Source organism: Vanessa cardui, chromosome 10, assembly GCF_905220365.1.
Source record: "Vanessa cardui chromosome 10, ilVanCard2.1, whole genome shotgun sequence".
NCBI lineage: Eukaryota > Metazoa > Arthropoda > Insecta > Lepidoptera > Nymphalidae > Vanessa > Vanessa cardui.
This window is the reverse complement of record NC_061132.1, coordinates 8,988,532-9,006,608: the sequence shown is the minus strand read 5'-3', so window position 1 is coordinate 9,006,608 and position 18,077 is coordinate 8,988,532. Positions and strand designations below refer to the sequence as shown.

General features: G+C 31.2%; 3 protein-coding genes across 3 annotated transcripts; 2 read left to right on the top strand and 1 right to left on the bottom strand.

Moving 5' to 3' along the window:
• Positions 1-2,564: 2,564 nt before the first annotated feature.
• On the bottom strand, positions 2,565-5,892 carry LOC124532943 (T-complex protein 1 subunit zeta). The gene is made up of 6 exons (XM_047108077.1): positions 5,637-5,892; positions 5,146-5,345; positions 4,914-5,053; positions 4,143-4,290; positions 3,742-3,935; positions 2,565-3,555 (listed from the first exon to the last, which is right to left on the bottom strand). Exons 1-6 carry the CDS (start codon positions 5,771-5,773, stop codon positions 2,779-2,781), a joined length of 1,596 nt encoding a protein of 531 aa, XP_046964033.1. The 5' UTR covers positions 5,774-5,892; the 3' UTR covers positions 2,565-2,778.
• Positions 5,893-6,484: 592 nt separating this feature from the next.
• LOC124533141 (protein unc-45 homolog B) lies at positions 6,485-9,631 on the top strand. The gene has a single exon (XM_047108303.1). It carries the CDS (start codon positions 6,701-6,703, stop codon positions 9,509-9,511), a length of 2,811 nt encoding a protein of 936 aa, XP_046964259.1. The 5' UTR covers positions 6,485-6,700; the 3' UTR covers positions 9,512-9,631.
• A 2,294-nt stretch (positions 9,632-11,925) lies between these two features.
• On the top strand, positions 11,926-17,106 carry LOC124533142 (MOG interacting and ectopic P-granules protein 1). Its single transcript, XM_047108306.1, has 2 exons — positions 11,926-12,268; positions 13,005-17,106. The coding sequence occupies exons 1-2, from the start codon at positions 12,247-12,249 to the stop codon at positions 15,635-15,637; spliced, it is 2,655 nt and encodes an 884-aa protein (XP_046964262.1). The 5' UTR covers positions 11,926-12,246; the 3' UTR covers positions 15,638-17,106.
• The last annotated feature ends 971 nt before the right edge of the window (positions 17,107-18,077 follow it).

Sequence of the window (18,077 nt, the reverse complement as noted above, 5' to 3'; positions counted from 1 at the left end):
ATCTGTCTTTATTTTACATAAATAAAATTTTAACAAAAAGAAAAACCGACTTCAAACAAAACACTATTTTAAAACAAATAAAAATGCACTAAAAAGTAATAAAAATAATTTCATAATTAACATATTTTTGAGAGTCCTCCTAGGTAAAATGAAATGAAAAATATTAGACTACTTAAAAGTCGATTTACGATTATATAACGAAGTTTATTTATTGTTATATTTGGAGTCGGTGTCAGCCAAATTTGATTAAAGACAGTAAGAAATTCTGCCCCAAATCGCACCCTAACTGTAAGCCGTTTAGGAGTTCCGTCAATACATAGTATAAAACAAAGTCGCTTTTTCTGTCCCTATATCTTTAAAACTACGTAACGGATTTTGATGCAGTTTTTTTTAATAGATAGTGTAATTCAAGGGGAATGTTTGTGTATATAATACATGAACAATATAGTAAAGAAACACTGACAATTTTAGAACTTTGCAATGTGATGTCGTAAATAAACAAATTCTTTAGTATATTTAGTATCAGTATTGCACCCGTGAGAAGTCGGGGCGGGTCGCTAGTTGATTATAATATTTGATTATGACAATTACATGAACATAACCATGTTCCGGAAGGTGATTCAAATATCCAAGTAACCCATAAATAAAAGATTCGACCGAGTATTGCTAACGTACTCCTCAGAATTGTTCCGTTCCCTCCCGTTCCCTTAATTTGTCATAGATCCAATGCTCAGAACCTTACCAAACTTTCACCAAACTACCCTTAAAGTAATTCCTTTAGAATAAAAAAAGAATAAATAGAATCAAAATTGTGCCAACCAATTATGAGTTATTCACCTATTTATCGCGCACATACAAAATGCAAATTTAAGACTTATGTCGTTTTCATACAGATACCATCATCGGAAAAAGATAAAATTAAAATGGGACCCCACGGGAAGCACTACCTTTCAAACAAAAAAAAATTATCAAAATCGGTCCACCCAGTAAAAAGTTATGAGGTAACAAACATAAAAATAAAAAAAAAATACAGACGAATTGATAACCTCCTCCTTTTTGAAGTCGGTTGAAAAGAGAGTAATCCGGTTTATTTATAATCTTGGAGCTTGAGACTCTCTTCGGGATGTTTGTAACAAAGTGGGAATACTCACTGTTGCGTCGCAATATATTTACAACAATATTATGTATATTCATAGTAACATTGATCACTTTGATAAAATCAGTGATAATCATTGTATGTGCACTAGGAGTAAGGATAAGCTTATAACGCCCAGTTTCCGACTCCGCAAAGTCAATAAGTCCTTCTTGGGGCAGGGAATCCGCTTCTATAATAATATTTCCGCAGACATTTTTAACTTTGCCGTTTAGTAAATTCAAATCGTTTGTTAAAAATACATTGGTAGAAAAAGCATATCATTCAATACAAGATTTTATAGATGATAAAAAAGCGTGGAGCTAATATCTGTTGACTTCCACGCAGGATACATTAATTTAAATAATTGTATTTAACTAACATGACTTTCTATTTTTAAATGTTAAAAAAGAGACTAAATTAAAACTAATTTAAAATTAATGCCTTTCTTGACGGTTCTTCTCGGTAGAATCTACTTTCCGAACCAGTGGTAGCTTCACTTGGTTGTAAAATAACGATTCAAAAGTGCTTGTAAAAGCCTGCTTGAATAAAGTTTATTTGATTTTGATTTGTATGAAGTACATGTCGAGCAAATGGGTCTGCTTTAGGCTATTTATAGATAACCAATTTTTAATCTAAATTTGATTTTAAAGATTAAAGTTTTCTGACTAGTATATTTTAGATAATTTAAAATGTTTGTTTAGTTATTCTACGTTGGTACTGTTAATAATTAGAATGTAATATTATTCTTAGCCACTGTTAAAGAAATATTTTGTCTTTCCAATCATTAGCTAAAACTGTTGACTTGATACTATTTTCGAGAAATAGATTTAGAGATGAGATTATTAGTATGTTTTTTGCCCTAAACTATCCCATCCCTATTATGACATTCTCACTCCAAAACTTCCTCGTCCTATTAAAGTTTGTGTTTACTATAAAGTTGAGTGTAATAAAATTAAGCTATAAATAATATTTTTTTAGTCATATATACTATTATAATAATTTTTTTTTTTAACTATTTATTTATTTTAGGTTTTAGATAAAGGGCCTATAATATTGTGACTACTGTTCAAACTCATAAACCCGCATGAACCGCGTACACCAACAATTTTTACTAAGTACAACATTGATTCCCGCGTACATACGTATCGGGGAAATCAATGTTGTACTTTGTAAAAATTGTTACGACACCAAACAGCTCACGAAGTATAGTACGAACGATGCTGTGCAAAAATGGAATGTAGCCATGATGTGAATTTTATTTTAATTTATGTGGTTTCCAATAAAATTTGATCAAGTTTAGCGGAAGGTCGATCTTTTTTTTTATTTTATTTATTTAATTCTTTTTATAATAAAACATACACATTAATATATTTTACAAGCCATAAAACCATTTTCTGGTTTGTATTGGCTAAGACATTAAAATGCAATATTTTGTTATAAGTAATTATTTTATTAATAGTAATTAATATTCCTTTTAAAATAAAGACATAAGCACATCTTTATAATGCTTTCAAAGCATATGTTAAGTTCAATAGAAAGAAATTAATACAATTTTTAATGTGCATAAATGCTTGAAATAAACTTGTGTTAATTAATAAGTAATACCTATTTGTGAAGCAAAATGTAATAAGTTTAAATAAAAGCTATCCCTTAAGGCTGGACATGCCAGCTCTCATGATTTCATCAACAAGAAGAAGATTGCTAGCTATCACTGAACATGAGTTAATAATTTGTTTGTTAACAATATAATTGTCGTAAATGCCCATGTCATTCGGTTTGATAGCTTCACCAGTGCTCAGATCCAAACCGACGGGATCAGGGCTTAAGCGTGATTCTTCTTGAAGTTTTACAATTGTATCTTGAGCATCATAACCTGAGTTTACAGCAAGAGTTTTTGGAATAACTAATAATGCTTCAGCATATGCTTGAATACCAAGACGAGACTTTCCTTTAACAGTATCCTTAAATTTCTGTAGCTCCAAATTGGCCTTAATTTCAAATGCACCAGCTCCAGGAATAACGCACTTGTCTTCAATTGCATTATTAATTGCTCGTAGACCATCACGGACAGCATCTTTGATCTGAATGAGAGTATGTTTATTGGGACCCTTTATGAGAATTGTCACTGACTGAGGATTCTTGCACTCTTCAACGAAAGTGTACTTCTCTTCACCGAGGATATGTTCATACACAAGTCCAGCGAATCCTAGACACTCCTCTGTGAGGTCATCAACTGAGTTCATTGCTATCCCTCCGCATGCGAGTGACAAACGTTCCATATTACGCCTCTTGGCTCTACGTAGAGCAACAATGCCTTCCTTGGCAAAAGCATCTAATGAAAGAGGGTCCACACCTTTTTGATTGATGACCACAAAAGATTTGTTAGTACCATCACAGAGCTTCTTCTTCAAAGCAATGATCTGTAATTAAACAATTAAATTAAACAATAAAATTCATACAATTTTAATTATAATAGAAATAATTAAGATTTATTGCACCTTTCCTTTAACACCATGGGATTAAATATTTATCAATAATCAGAGTTATAATGAAAATAAATTCTCATGTCTACTACAAAATATTGGATATAACAAATAAATATTCACCTTCTTAACTCTCTGGTCAATGAAATCTCTTTCAGCAGCCACAAGCTTCTCCCTATCTTCAGCTGATTTGTAGAAGAAGCCAGAGTTTACTTCTGTCTTTTCGTACTCCAGAGATACATTGCATGTCAAAATATAGGCATTTTCGACACGCTTTGGCATGTCAGGATGACGGGCACCATGGTCCATAACAATACCTGTAAAGTTATTAAACATTATCAGTATCAGGCAGTAAAATTTTTGTTTAAAGAAACACACACTTCAAATCATTATATGAACAAGACAGATTTGAACTACATTAAATTAACTTTACAACTGTATGCAAATTATTTTGATTCTGTGATGCCCAGTAATAGACAATATAATAAGACAAATATGATTTTAAAATAATAAATTGTAATCACCTTTGATAAGAGTTGTTTCAGTGGCAGTTTTATGCTGCATTTCCATGAGTTCAACCATGTGAAGGTCCACAGGTTTACCGGGAGTACGAATAGCAAGAACAGCATCTACACAAGCATCTGTTAACACATCAGCCAGGCTGGAATGTACCTGTTAAAGAAGTTTTAACAATTAATAGTTTTCCATGATTTAATACAATTTATAAAACAAGTTATGCATGTATCTAATAGGTAATTGATTATAAATGTTAATATAATGTAAATTGATTATATATGTACCCAAAAAGCCACCCTTTGAAACCAATCACAATTTAAAATTTTCTTAATGGAATGTAACAACTTTGTTATATCAATGTTTAGCTGATAACAGTTTTATGTACAATGGTTTAATAGTTTTTTAGGAAGGCATGTCAGAAAAATGTCATCATTTATTGTAGATTACTGTCAGTTATATAGTAATTCAGAGGTATAATGTATGTCACAAAACATGTTTTGTACATAATAAAATATATATAAATATTTTTTTTTATTATACATAGTAGAATAACAAGCATTAAATATGCTATAAGATAAAATTGATTCCCCAGTTGTAGCGCTGAATGCTTTTTGTTCATCAAATACTAGAACTAAAAAAAAAAAGGTAAAAACAATCACCAAAACATTTGGGTCTATTTATTCGGTTAATTTCCCTCGACTTTTAAGCTAAGGGTAGGGTAAGCTAAAAGTTGTTATACTGTATCTTGATATAAGCACTACTATTTAACTTAAATATACCTTTGTTTTTAATGATGTACGTGCCACATCCAGAAGATTCTCTCTCTTTACTTCAATTGGAATTTTTATTGACTCCAAAACTTCCAGTGCTTTGGTGCGAGCAACATCAAATCCTTCGGTTAAAATCCTTGGATGTAATCCTAGAAATAAAAATTATGTTTATCATTACAGATTTCAAAATCATTTAGTTACTAAAAATTTTAACTAATTGCATTGTGAGAGTTTAATGTACCTTCGCTTATATAAATGTCGGCTTGTTTTAAAAGCTCTCCGATTAGCAACACAGTGGAAGTAGTACCATCACCGGTTGCATCGTCCTGAGCTGTGGACGCACGAGCAATTAGCGACGCTGTGGGATGCTGGATCTGCATCTCATGCAACAGAACGTTGCCATCCTTTGTTATTTTGATATCACCTGCTCCCGATACCAACCTAACAAGTACATAAAAAAATTATATATAAACTATTTGTACGGAAATGTTTTTTAAGTTTCTTGAATAAAAATGATGAATCAACATAATCATAATAAGTGTGGTCAATCATTAATAGAATCGCTGTAGGATTCGGTACCGGTGCTTCACACATGATTTTTTTAATGCCCATAATTCAATAAATATCTATCATAACATAATAATCCCTTATGTTATGAACGTGTATCGTTAAAAATTAACAAATGGCTTCAAAAAAGAAAGAAAGTATATGTCAAATTAAATATAAACTTACATTTTCATTGTACCCTTAGGTCCTAGGTTAGTTCTCATCACATCTTGAATACCTTTTGCTGCTGAAATATTTACTGCCAAAGCTTGTGCAGCTCTAGCAAACTCAGCTTTAGGATTTAATAAGCTTATTGCAGCCATGGTTTTAAGTTTTTCTCTAATCAAATGAAACAAACGATTGAATTATAGAAATTAGAAGGAAGGCTTGAGTCTGAATTCTGAAGTCACACTTTAATAACGGAACCACAGATACTAAAGAGCTAAAGAAAAAGAAAATCCAAAGACTACGAAAATTATGTGCCTTCTACTTTTATTTATAAATTATAATTTTATCGATATTATAAAATTACAACGATAAAAATCGTAATTAAATTTTAATTACTTAGCTCAAAGATAGAGACAGTTCAGAGGGGTTAATTTGTATTGTGTGTGTGTGTTGTAAAGACTGGTCTGTCTTGAGTAATGCCATAGAACAATAGACCTTAATAAATATTAAGTTATATTTATATATAAATTAATTATTTTAATAGAATTTCTTATGTAAACATATGGACGGCCAGTTAAATATAGATAAAATTTCATCGAGGGGCCCAAAACTTATCTTTCAGGGTGAGCGCCTTATACATCTTTCTATATCGAGTCCCTAAATAAATCAAAAAACGTATTTAATGTGTAATGTAATTAAATAAAAATGTAATCATAACATATAACTTATGAAAAACGAAGATAAGTCTTGTTTAAATTAATATAATTGAGTTTTTAATCGATCACTATAAAGTTGGTTTCAAGTTACAGTCTGCAAATTTGACAATATTTTGAATGAATTAGACACATGTCAAAATCTGACTCACTATTATTACTCTATTGAGTCTATAGCATGAAATCTCGAAGTATCAAGTAGGTACAGAAATAAATATTCTATTTTAAGTTACAGTACAGTATCATAAAATGTGCCAGAATTTGCTAGAAAATTCACTTAAAACATAAAAACTCTGCTGATGAAACGTAGTTTTAGTATTACTATTGAGTGAATTCGTACTAATTAGTAGATTGGAAAATTAAATTAAAATGATAAACCACACTGAAGCAGAGAATTTCAAAAATAAGGGAAATGAAGCTTTTAAATCTGAAAAATATGAAGAAGCAATATCTCTTTATAGTAAAGCGATTAATTTAGCAGAAAGTGATGCACGTGAGTTAGCTACATATTTAAAAAATCGAGCAGCTGCTTATCTTAAAATTAAAGACTATGATAAAGTTATAAGGGATTGCGATGAGGCTCTTAAAATCGTCCCCGAAGATCCAAAAGCTTTGTTTCGACGTTCCCAAGCACTCGAAAGTTTGGAGAGATTTGAAGAGGCATACAGAGATGCGAAAACTATCTTTACAGTAGATCCTTCTAATAAAGCTGTCCAACCTATGCTAGCTCGTCTACATGCAATCGTTCAAGAAAGAGTGAAAAATGCAGCCCAAACCAGCAGTAAAGTTGAACAAATGTTTAAATTGGCTTTTGAAATGAGTGAAGACAAGGATAAACGTGAAAAGGCTATGACAAATTTGCTTGTTCTAGCCAAAGAAACTAATGGTGCTGACATCATGATAAAGAATGGTGTTGTTCATAAAATACAACAGCTTGTGAAGGTTGAGAAGAACTTGGATATATATGTAAATGCTATCCGTGTAATTGGTCAATTATGCAAAAGGAGTGTGGAGCGAACTAAGAATATTATAAGTATCGTTGGAATACCTTGGTTTTTAGAAATAATTGATAGTGATGATGAAGATAGAGTGAATGCTGCTCAGTATTGCTTGCAAGTCATTTTAAATACATTTTCTGGAATGAATACAAAGAAAGATACTAAACCAGATGCTGCACTATGTGAACAGTACAAAAGTGAAATTGATACTTTACTGACTTGTTTGACATACTCTATTACCAATAGAGTTATTACTGGAAAGGCTAGGGATGCTATAATAGAACTAGTTATGCGAAACTGTCACTATAGTACTCTAAATTGGGCTGAAAGATTTGTAGAAATCAGAGGTCTTCAACGTTTGCTTGAAGTATGCAGTGAGTTAGAGGAATATAAATATGAATCAGCGATGAACATTTCAGAGTCATCTAGAACCATAGCTGCTGCTTGTTTAGCTAGAGTTTATGAGAATATGTATTATGATCAAGCTAGAGAATACTTTAATAGTCAAATTGATGACTTCATTAAGGAAAAGCTTTTGACTCCTGATTTAGAGTCCAAAGTTAGAGTAGTAGTAGCCATAACTTCACTCCTTAGAGGACCACTAGATGTTGGTAACTATGTCATTTCCAAAGAAGGTATTATAGAGATGATTTTGGTAATGGCTCAAACTGAAGATCCTTTACAACAGAAAGTTGCTTGTGAGTGTTTGATTGCTGCTGCATCTAAAAAGGATAAAGCAAGAGCCATAATTAATAAGGGTGTTGACATATTAAAAAGCTTGTATGCAAGCAAAAATGATGCTGTTAGGGTTAGAGCATTAGTAGGATTATGCAAAATAGGCAGTTTTGGTGGCGATGACGCTTCTATTCGTCCATTTGCAGATGGCTCAACCAAAAAACTTGCAGAAGCTTGTAGAAAGTTTTTAGTCAATCCTGCGAAAGACAAAGATATGAGAAAGTGGGCTGCTGAAGGTCTGTCCTATCTTACTTTAGATGCAGATGTAAAGGAAAAATTAGTTGATGATAAATCAGCCCTTCAATCCTTGATTGAATTAGCAAAAACTGGAGATCAGTCATGTTTGTATGGTGTAGTTACAACATTAGTCAATTTGTGTAATGCATATGACAAACAGGAACTTATGCCAGAAATGTTAGAATTAGCAAAGTTTGCTAAACATCATATCCCAGAACAGCATGAATTGGATGATCCTGATTTTGTAAACAAAAGATTAACAATTTTGTGCAAAGCTGGAGTGACATCTGGTTTAGTAGCTTTATCTAAAACAGAAAGTCATAATTCAAGAGAGTTGATTGCTAGGGTGCTTAATGCCATTTGTGGTTTGCAAGAATTGAGGGGTATGGTAGTACAACAAGGAGGTGCAAAAATTCTAATTCCAATGGCTCTAGAAGGTACTAATGTTGGAAAAAAACAAGCTGCTCAAGCTTTAGCTAGAATAGGCATAACAATTAATCCAGAAGTAGCTTTTCCTGGTCAAAGAAACTTGGAAGTTGTAAGACCTCTAGTATCTTTATTACATCCTGACTGTAGTGCATTGGAAAATTTTGAAGCTCTCATGGCTCTTTGTAATTTAGCTGGAATGAATGAAACAACAAGAAATAGAATATTAAAAGAAGGTGGCTTGTCCAAAATAGAACTTTATTTGTATGAAGACCATATGATGTTGCAAAGAGCTGCGGCCCAATGTATATGCAACTTGGTCCAGTCAGAAGAAGTTGTAAAAACCTATGAAGGTAATAATGATAAAACTAAATATCTATATTTGCTTTGCCAGGAAGAAGATATTGATACAGTTATGGCTGCAGCAGGTGCCCTATGTATGCTTACATCAATTAGTAAAACATGCTGCAGAAAATTACTTGATCTTCAGTCATGGGTAGAGTCCTTGAGATGTTTGTTGGCAAATCCTAACAATGAAGTTCAATACAGAGGTGTCTACATGCTTTATAATATTATAAAAGATGATAAAGATATTGCTGCAAAAGTATTTGAAACAGATGTGATGGAGATATTGATGGCACTCACCAAGCTGACTGATGCTGAACATAAAAGAAGTAAAGAATATGCTGAGAAGTGCTTAGCAACTGCAGAAGAATTAGGAGTTATCAGAAAACCAGAGGGAGATTTGGCAATTGATCCTCTTCAAGAAGATGAAGAAGATTAAGATCGTATTAATGTTAATATATTTTTTAATTAGTGTAAGAAAAAATGTGTATTTTAATATTAGTGAGTGATTTTAATGTCTATTTATTGTTTTTAATAAAAGTTTGATCAATTTTTCATATTTATTGTCTTCTTAAAATGACCCATTTTTGTATTTTAGCAACAATCAAAATATTTATTCTGCAATCAATAGATTTTTTGTATCAAATGTTACTCCAAGAAACCTTATATTAATTTATTGTAATATTCTATGAATATTAATTATTGCTTATCATTTTTTAAGTTTTACAATTTAAAGAGTTATTAAACTTTCCAAATATTTTTTGTAAAATATATTTAAAAGAATTGTTAGAGAATGAATAAATCGCCTTTTATTTTGCCAGTAAATGTATGTCTTTGAAATTATACCGAAAAATACTTGAGATTTGATATTTCATTTTTTTTATGATTAAATATTATAGTATCATCAAAGTATATTTGGCGCTGTAGAAATATTAAAGAAATATAATTTTATTTATTTTTAATGTAGATAAAAGGCTGAACTTGACTTCCATGAAATTCGTGCTTCTCAATTCAATTGGATAAGCAAGTACTTCTTCTTGTTTCATGGTCTTAAAATTGTGATGTAGAGTAGTAGGAAAGTGTAAATTTATAACGATTATTAAAATTTATATGCGTTATCTTGAATTATCAAAACATTCATATGTAAATTACAAATATTATTAATTTACAAACATTATTAAAAATATTAACCCAAATATTGAACTTTGAGTACACATAATATTCTTTTTCAAGCAGTGGGTAAGACTCAAGATTTTGATTTTTATTGAATAAAATCGGATAGGATGATATTATCTTGAATTGCTACTGTCTTCATTGTGTTGTGTATATATTGAAAAAATCTTACGGAATATTAAATGAGAGCTATCTACAAACATTTAAGAATAAATATATTTTAACAAGTTTTAAATAGTCGGGTAATAAATTATAATTGATGATACTAATTATTGCCGATATCACATTGAAGCCATAGTTTCGGAAAATTATGGTATCGATAATCACCTTTAATTCAAATAAATAATAATAATTCAAATAATAATTTGTCATATAATATTAAACCAAAAAAGCCTATTATTAGAAATAACAATTTAATAATAATAATTTTAGATGTTGTTAGGCCGTTTAAGGTTAATCCCGAATAATATATTTATAACAATAATATCATACAACGATACATTGTTTTTTTACGTCAATTTGCATGCAACTGTTTTTTACACCAAAACGTATAAATTTTTGTAAGGAATATGCAAACAAATGCAAATGTTATAAAATTGGATAGAGTTTTAAATGTCTTTGCAATATTTCCGTTTATGAACATTTTCACTGCTGATACAAAATCTGGAAGTTTGTTTAGTAGGCATAATAAGGTAGGTAGTAGTGGTAAGTCTAGGCAGTGTCTGGGTATATCATGTCTTTTGCCAATAGGTGCGTAAATTTTGGCATCGGCAAGGGCTCTTGGAATTAGATAATGCCTAATGGAAATATATACGAAAGTGATAAATATCGGTTATTTATCAAGACCGATGTAAACATTATTTATAACAAATAACGTATTTATATTAATCGTGTGACAAGTTACAGTGGAAATCTAATTTTGTAAGTTGATACCAAGTTATCAACATGAACTTATTTCAATCAGTTTTTTCTGGAATCAACAAGCTGGGAGCCCTGGGACCTACGATTTAATAGAAGAACGCTCAAGTTATTGCCAGTTACGATATATTTAAAAGCTTGGCAACCCCATATTACCCTATTATGGATTATGAATTATGATATTATTATTCTTATTTAGTAAATAGTTGCCCTACAAAATCTTAAGTATAACCGTTTATATTTTTATTCAAATATAAATAAAAAAAATAATTCAAAATTACCTTTCTCGATAGAATCAGTATGAGAGCTTGTTATAAGGAATAGTTACAGATAGTGTTTAGATTTATTATTATAAATATAATACATTTGAAAAATATACGATTTCGGTGTTGTTCTTTATCAAATTTAATATACAAATACTTTTGAAGATGCGAAATTACATAAACAAATTCGGTTAAGCTGATTAGTTTCCTTACCAAATTAGTCTTAGACAATATTACATCCCAAATTAAAATAAAAAAAGATTAACTAGCTATAGATGAGAACCTTTTTGAAATTTTTAGTCCAAATTATTACGCAAAAATGGGAACGATTGGTTTTTATAAGAGTCAATTCAAAACAAAAATAATTGAATATATATATGAAAAAACTTAATTAACATTAAGTGTTTATAATATTATTGCTATATTTTTTTAAATATTGCGCTATTTTACGCTATTCCCATCATGGAATACCGCGTCCTTTCCCCTCTAAGATCTCTCCCATTCCCCTCTTCATAAGCAAAGGTCTTTTCTGTGTCGATTTTTAGTCAGAGAGTATCCATTCGTTTTTAAATTGTCAATCTACAATTTGCGGGCACAATTAAATGATAATAATAAAAACATTACATTTGCAAGTTAAGAGTGGTACAATAATTAATAAAAATATTTCATTTACTCTTATACAACAGTGGAAACGGCGTCTATACGTCCGTAGAAAATGACGTTGTTAAAAACCTTTTAAATTGACAGCTTGATTTGGTTTGGTTTCCGCTACTGTGCTATTGTGCTATTTTTTTGGTTTTTCGTTAATAATCTCAAGAAAATGTCGATATCTACGGCTACAGGTACATGAATATATGAAATATATATTATTATAACTGCGATTTCATGTAATTTCTTATATTTGACATTAAAAATGATACATCTATGTTTTCGGAGTAAAGCCATGGAATCCCATATGGCGGTCCTTACTCCACATGATTTAATGACGCTACGTAACGAAAAACTATATTTGTTTGTTAGGTTTAAGTCAGTAACTAGCAAATTCCTCTTTTTATAGCCTTCATTTTTAGGTTAAACTTAATGTTAAATTTTCGTTAGGTTAATATCATATACTACATTTTTTTTTAATCTCTCGCGTCTGTTAAGTGCTGACGCCGGGCGAGGGCTGTTTTGGAAGCATACTCTTGCATTTATTTGTATAAATTTCGATTTTGTATTTGATTACAGAAATGGAACTTATTAAAACTTATAATTCATTTAAATTTATACCCAAGTGTATTTATCCTTTGGATGAAAAAACTTTGCGACCCCCATAAAGTCTCTTTTATCATGAATTGTATCTATGTATATGCATATATTTGTTTTCTATAATTAAAATTTATATATCAGAGGTTTATTTTTTATTAAATTACTTTAAAGTAAATATTATTTTTATGCATGCTATTGTCAAGATTTTGTAGCAATTGCCAATGTATTAAATAGATCAACTCTTTCCATGGTTTTTCTTAAATTCAGAACTGTATAAATATTTACTCTTAAAATATTGATATTAAAATACAATGCTATTGTACATTACAGATGAACGCACAGAAGGTGACGATGACACTTCACAAGGGAGTCAACCCAAAGATGATAGCAGTGATTCAGAAAATGAAAATGAGACCCAAAATCAAAATGGTGGATCCATTAGTCCTGAAGTTCATGAAATCACAAGTGATGATGAAGATTGTGTAGTGACAAATGACGATGACACATCAAATTCAAGTACAGACACTAATGAAAGCTCCGAAGGTTCACAGCAAAGTAATAAAGATAGAGACAAAGATAAAGACGAACAACCATTGGAAAATGGAGGTGAAGAGGAATCTGACATTGAAGAGGTTACTATAGAGGATCCTCTAAATCAGTCTCATGGTAAAACAAAACCAATAATTATTAGTGACACAAAAAGTTTGTCCGATACACCAACAAAACAAACAGATTCAAATGACAGTGAACAAAGCAAGGAACCTACTGTTGTTATAATAGATACAAATTCTATTTTATCTGGAAAAGGTTCAACTACAATTTCAAATAAAACTAGTTCAAGTATAATGGATGCACAGAATTTATGTCAGAGTATTGCTGCACGTGGAACAACAATTACTCCAATTAGTTGTAAATCAAGCACCAATGCACGAGCTAACCAAAACAATACACCTACTCCTCAGCCAAACATTTTGCCATCTTTGACAGATGATATGTTTGTTGTTGAAGCACCTTCATTCATAGTTCCTTATGTATATGAAAAACCATCAGTGAAACCATTCAGAGAGTTTGTAGATAAATTAGGTAAGGAGTTAGATGAAATCAAGATGAATGAAGAACTAGCAAAGTTGGAAAGAGAAAAGGCAGAAAAAGAAAGAAAAGAAAAATTAAGAAAGGAGAGGATTGAAAGAGGGGAAGAAGTTGAGGACGAAATTGAGAGTGATAATGATATAAAAAAGAAAGAAGAGCTAGCAAAAGAGAAAAAGTTGGAGAAAAAACATCGAAGGCGTAGAAATGAAGAAGAAGATGATTCTTGGGATGGTGAATCCAGTAGTGAATCTGAAGAGGATGGTGTGAGTGATGATGATACAGTAGTTATTAAAGATAAGGATGACGGTATGGAGGAAGTGAAGGATCCAATAAACATGATTATAAAGGGTATTGGTGGTAAATCTGATAGTTATTTTGACTGTTCATTGGGACAGTTCTTTATTAATATTGGTATAAATTTAGTACAAGAATATGTTCAAAGTGACTTATTGAAAACACAAAATCGTAAACTGTACAAGGAAAAGAAGTCAGGCCGTAGTACTAAAGCTACTGAAACTGCAATAGCGTCCTTGACACAGAATTTAGCTTACAGCAAAAAGATTAATGCACCCTATGCTCTTCAACAGAAAAAGTGTGAATTTTGTAGTTTTAAAACTGAATCTGTATTAGTAATGTCTCATCATTTAGAAGCACCTCATATGAAAAATAATATTTATAAATGTAATACATGTCCATTTGAAATTCGAAGTCCACATGATATACTATACCACATTGAAGCTGAACATAATATAAGAGGAAGACTAGAAAGAGCGCCAGCATATCAGCAGTGTCCCAATTGTCATTTTGAAGATAATAGCAAAACAAAGCTGGCCCGTCATCTCATAGCTTGTGCCAAGAAATTTAAACCTGAATTTAATCTTGGACCACCTCTCGAATGGGAGCCACCTGCTAAAATACCAAAGTTGTCTAGAGCCCGCAACAATGTTGTTGGGCCATATCAAACAAATTTCAATCGGTCACAAGTGGGAATGAGCCCACTTGGTCGACCACCATTGAATATGTCTAATCCTGTTATGCCAAGTATGCCAGTTTTAGGGCGACCTAGAGGGCGGCCTCCTTTAGCAGGCCCTGCAAGGGCCCCTGTCTCTGGTGTACCTATAATTCGCAGTGGTGTTATGATTATGCACAATAATCCTCCTAGTGGAACCACAATTTCTAATTACCCAATTATACAAAATAGTCAAGGAAATCATTCAGCCACACCTAAGATATCAATCACACCTCTACCTCGTGCACCTCAGCCTTCTTCATCTAATTCTACACAAAATTCTAAAGCTACATTTGTAATATGTGAGATTTGTGATGGTTATATTAAAGATTTAGAACAGTTACGGAATCACATGCAATGGATACACAAAGTAAAGATTCATCCTAAGATGATTTACAATAGACCTCCTCTAAATTGCCAAAAATGCCAGTTCAGGTTCTTTACAGACCAAGGTCTGGAAAGACATTTGTTAGGCTCTCATGGTCTAGTTACAAGCTCTATGCAAGAAGCAGCAAACAAAGGTAAGGATGCAGGTAGATGCCCAGTTTGTGGAAGAGTTTACCAATGGAAATTGCTCAATCATGTGTCAAGAGATCATAATATGACTTTAAAGCCAGCTCATCTCTCATATAAATGTACAGTGTGCACTGCTACATTTGGTATGTACAAACAATTTGAGAATCATGTTTATTCTGCCCATAGTGTTGTGGCTAAACGTGTTATTGATAAAAATAAATCTTCAGCCCCACAGCCTAAAACTTCAGAATCTGATCCCTTGCTCAAACCACTTAAAATAAGTGATGAGATTACAATAATACCTCAACCTGCTAAATCAACACTGACTATAACAGCAAAGGGTAAATAACATTAATATTTGGAAGTGTGAAAACTGACAAAGAGCCTACCATGTTTTGCCCAAATTGCTTAATCAGTGATGCACTTCCATAATTATTGCAGTATTGTGTAAATAAATGAGATACATACATGTTTACAATATTAATCTACAGAGCAGGATATAATATTAATGACTATTTCCACTAATCAAGAAAATGAGTTTATTTTTTAAAACAAAGTTAAAATACATTTGATAAGATGTAAATTCAGTGTATAAAACAACAGAAAACCATGCCACTTCATATTTATGCTCCAGATGTTATAAAATCACTTTCCTTGTGTAATTGTGACTTGTGTGCTGTGGTTTCTTTGTCACAAATAAATTTCTAAAAATTTGAGATCTGTAACTTTGCTGTATAATAGTTAGTGAAAGATTTGAATGCGCAAGTTAGACATTAGTTTCCAGTAATCATTGATAAGTAATTTATTTGCAACGTGTTGTATAACCTGTGACAACTATAGATTATTGTCTGCCTATTTTATTTAATATGTAATACATATTATCACCTAACTTTGTTTAATAAAAATGTATTATATTATAACTTAGGTAGACATTAATGATAAATGTAAATCAATTATGATGTTATGATGTAAGGTGTTAGTTAAGATTGTATTGTAGTTTTAAATTATAAATGCATAAGAATGTAAATGCCTGATCCTTTGACTCCCTACCGAAATGCTTGCATTTTGGATACAAACTTCTAAAACACATTGGTCTTATTTAATTCTGATCTCAGGTTAGACTGGAGTGTTGATTTGGTAAAAGTTTACTAAATTGTTAACGTACTTATAGAACTGAAATGATGTATTTTTTTTATTTAATAAAAAAGACCATTGTAAGTTTATAATTACAATTTTATTTCACAGTTTTTCTTTTAAAAGTTATTTGTCAATACATTTTTATACCATTAAATACCTACGAATTTCAGCTTATTTAAAATTGAAAATTGCAACCACATTAGAAATTATTTGAGATTTTTGATTAACTATTCACTATAATAGTTAACGATTATGAATGATATAGGTGAGTTTTGGGCTATGAATTTTAATTTATAAGCGACTATACTATTAGCTACATGTTTTAATGTTATCATTTGAAATGATGGTGTAGGTACATGCTTTAAATCCGACGATCTACAAGCTCTTTTATATGATTTCTTGAGCTATTTCCAGGCCAAGTAAAAATTTACATTTTACATTGTACTGAAAATATACTGTTACTTCGGACATCATTTGGAAAATTTAATTTACTCAGTGGTGTCAAGATCGCTGATTCACAACTATAATTATTAGTTAGGAGTGACAATTAAGTATAACTTATTATGAAACACATTTGTCAACATCTACCAACAGAAATCGATTAGACTTTTGAAATGCAATTTTCCATTAACATCCTGGCAAATAACATTTTAATAATATACTCATTTTACTTAAACTCTGCTCCATTAGTTTTAATATATAGGCCTTGTTCCTTGTTAAATTAGACCATCCCAACCCAAAGGTGTACAATTAGTAAATATAAAAAGTATGTGCTAAACTAGCACTCAATTATAACACATATAACTATACTTTTTACCTACAATATCTATTATATTTCCTATTTATTTTATTGTAATGGTTTCATAATCGTCGGAGAATAACTAAAGTAAATTTATAGACGGCTTGTATTGAACGAAAACATCAAGCGATTAAACAGATTTATATATTTTCAGACAAACTATACAGTAGAAACAGTTTTACTATAATTCTTCGAAGATTTCCTATAATTATATATTTTTATCTGAAATTCATTCTATTACCACATTACATTACTATCTTTACCATAAAGGCACACTGAACACGTACCCAAAAACCCCGTTCTTGAGGGGCCCCAGATAGGTTTATGTTGTAGCTGTACGTCTGTACGTTTTGTCTTGGTCCCGTTAGGTAAGGGGAAGGGGACCCCTAACAGACAACATTCAAAACAAAGTGATTTTAATTTATTATATCACATTTGATATATTTACATACTAGTACCATAGTCTTGCACGCTCAGGTTTTTTAAGGAGCAACGGATTTTAATGCGGTTTTCATAAATAGAGTGAATAAATAAAACGATTTTATAATGTAAGCATAATGTAATATGCGTATTATTGGAAAATGAAAGCAGGGAATTTATACTCTCTGAGTCTGAGTCGATTTTTATTTTTGATAATTCTTCGATCTAGAAGTTGAATAGAGATCTTTCCTACAATATTAAATAAGTCGACACGAGAAAAAGGTACATCAAGGTTTCTAATTCTCGTGTACTCCTTACAAACAAACGCAAAACATTTCGAGGGTCCCTTAAAAATATCGCTTACGACCTTACGAGTTGAAAATTTTAACAGGTTTTTTCGATTAAATTCTTTACTTCTATTCACTAGGCCCCT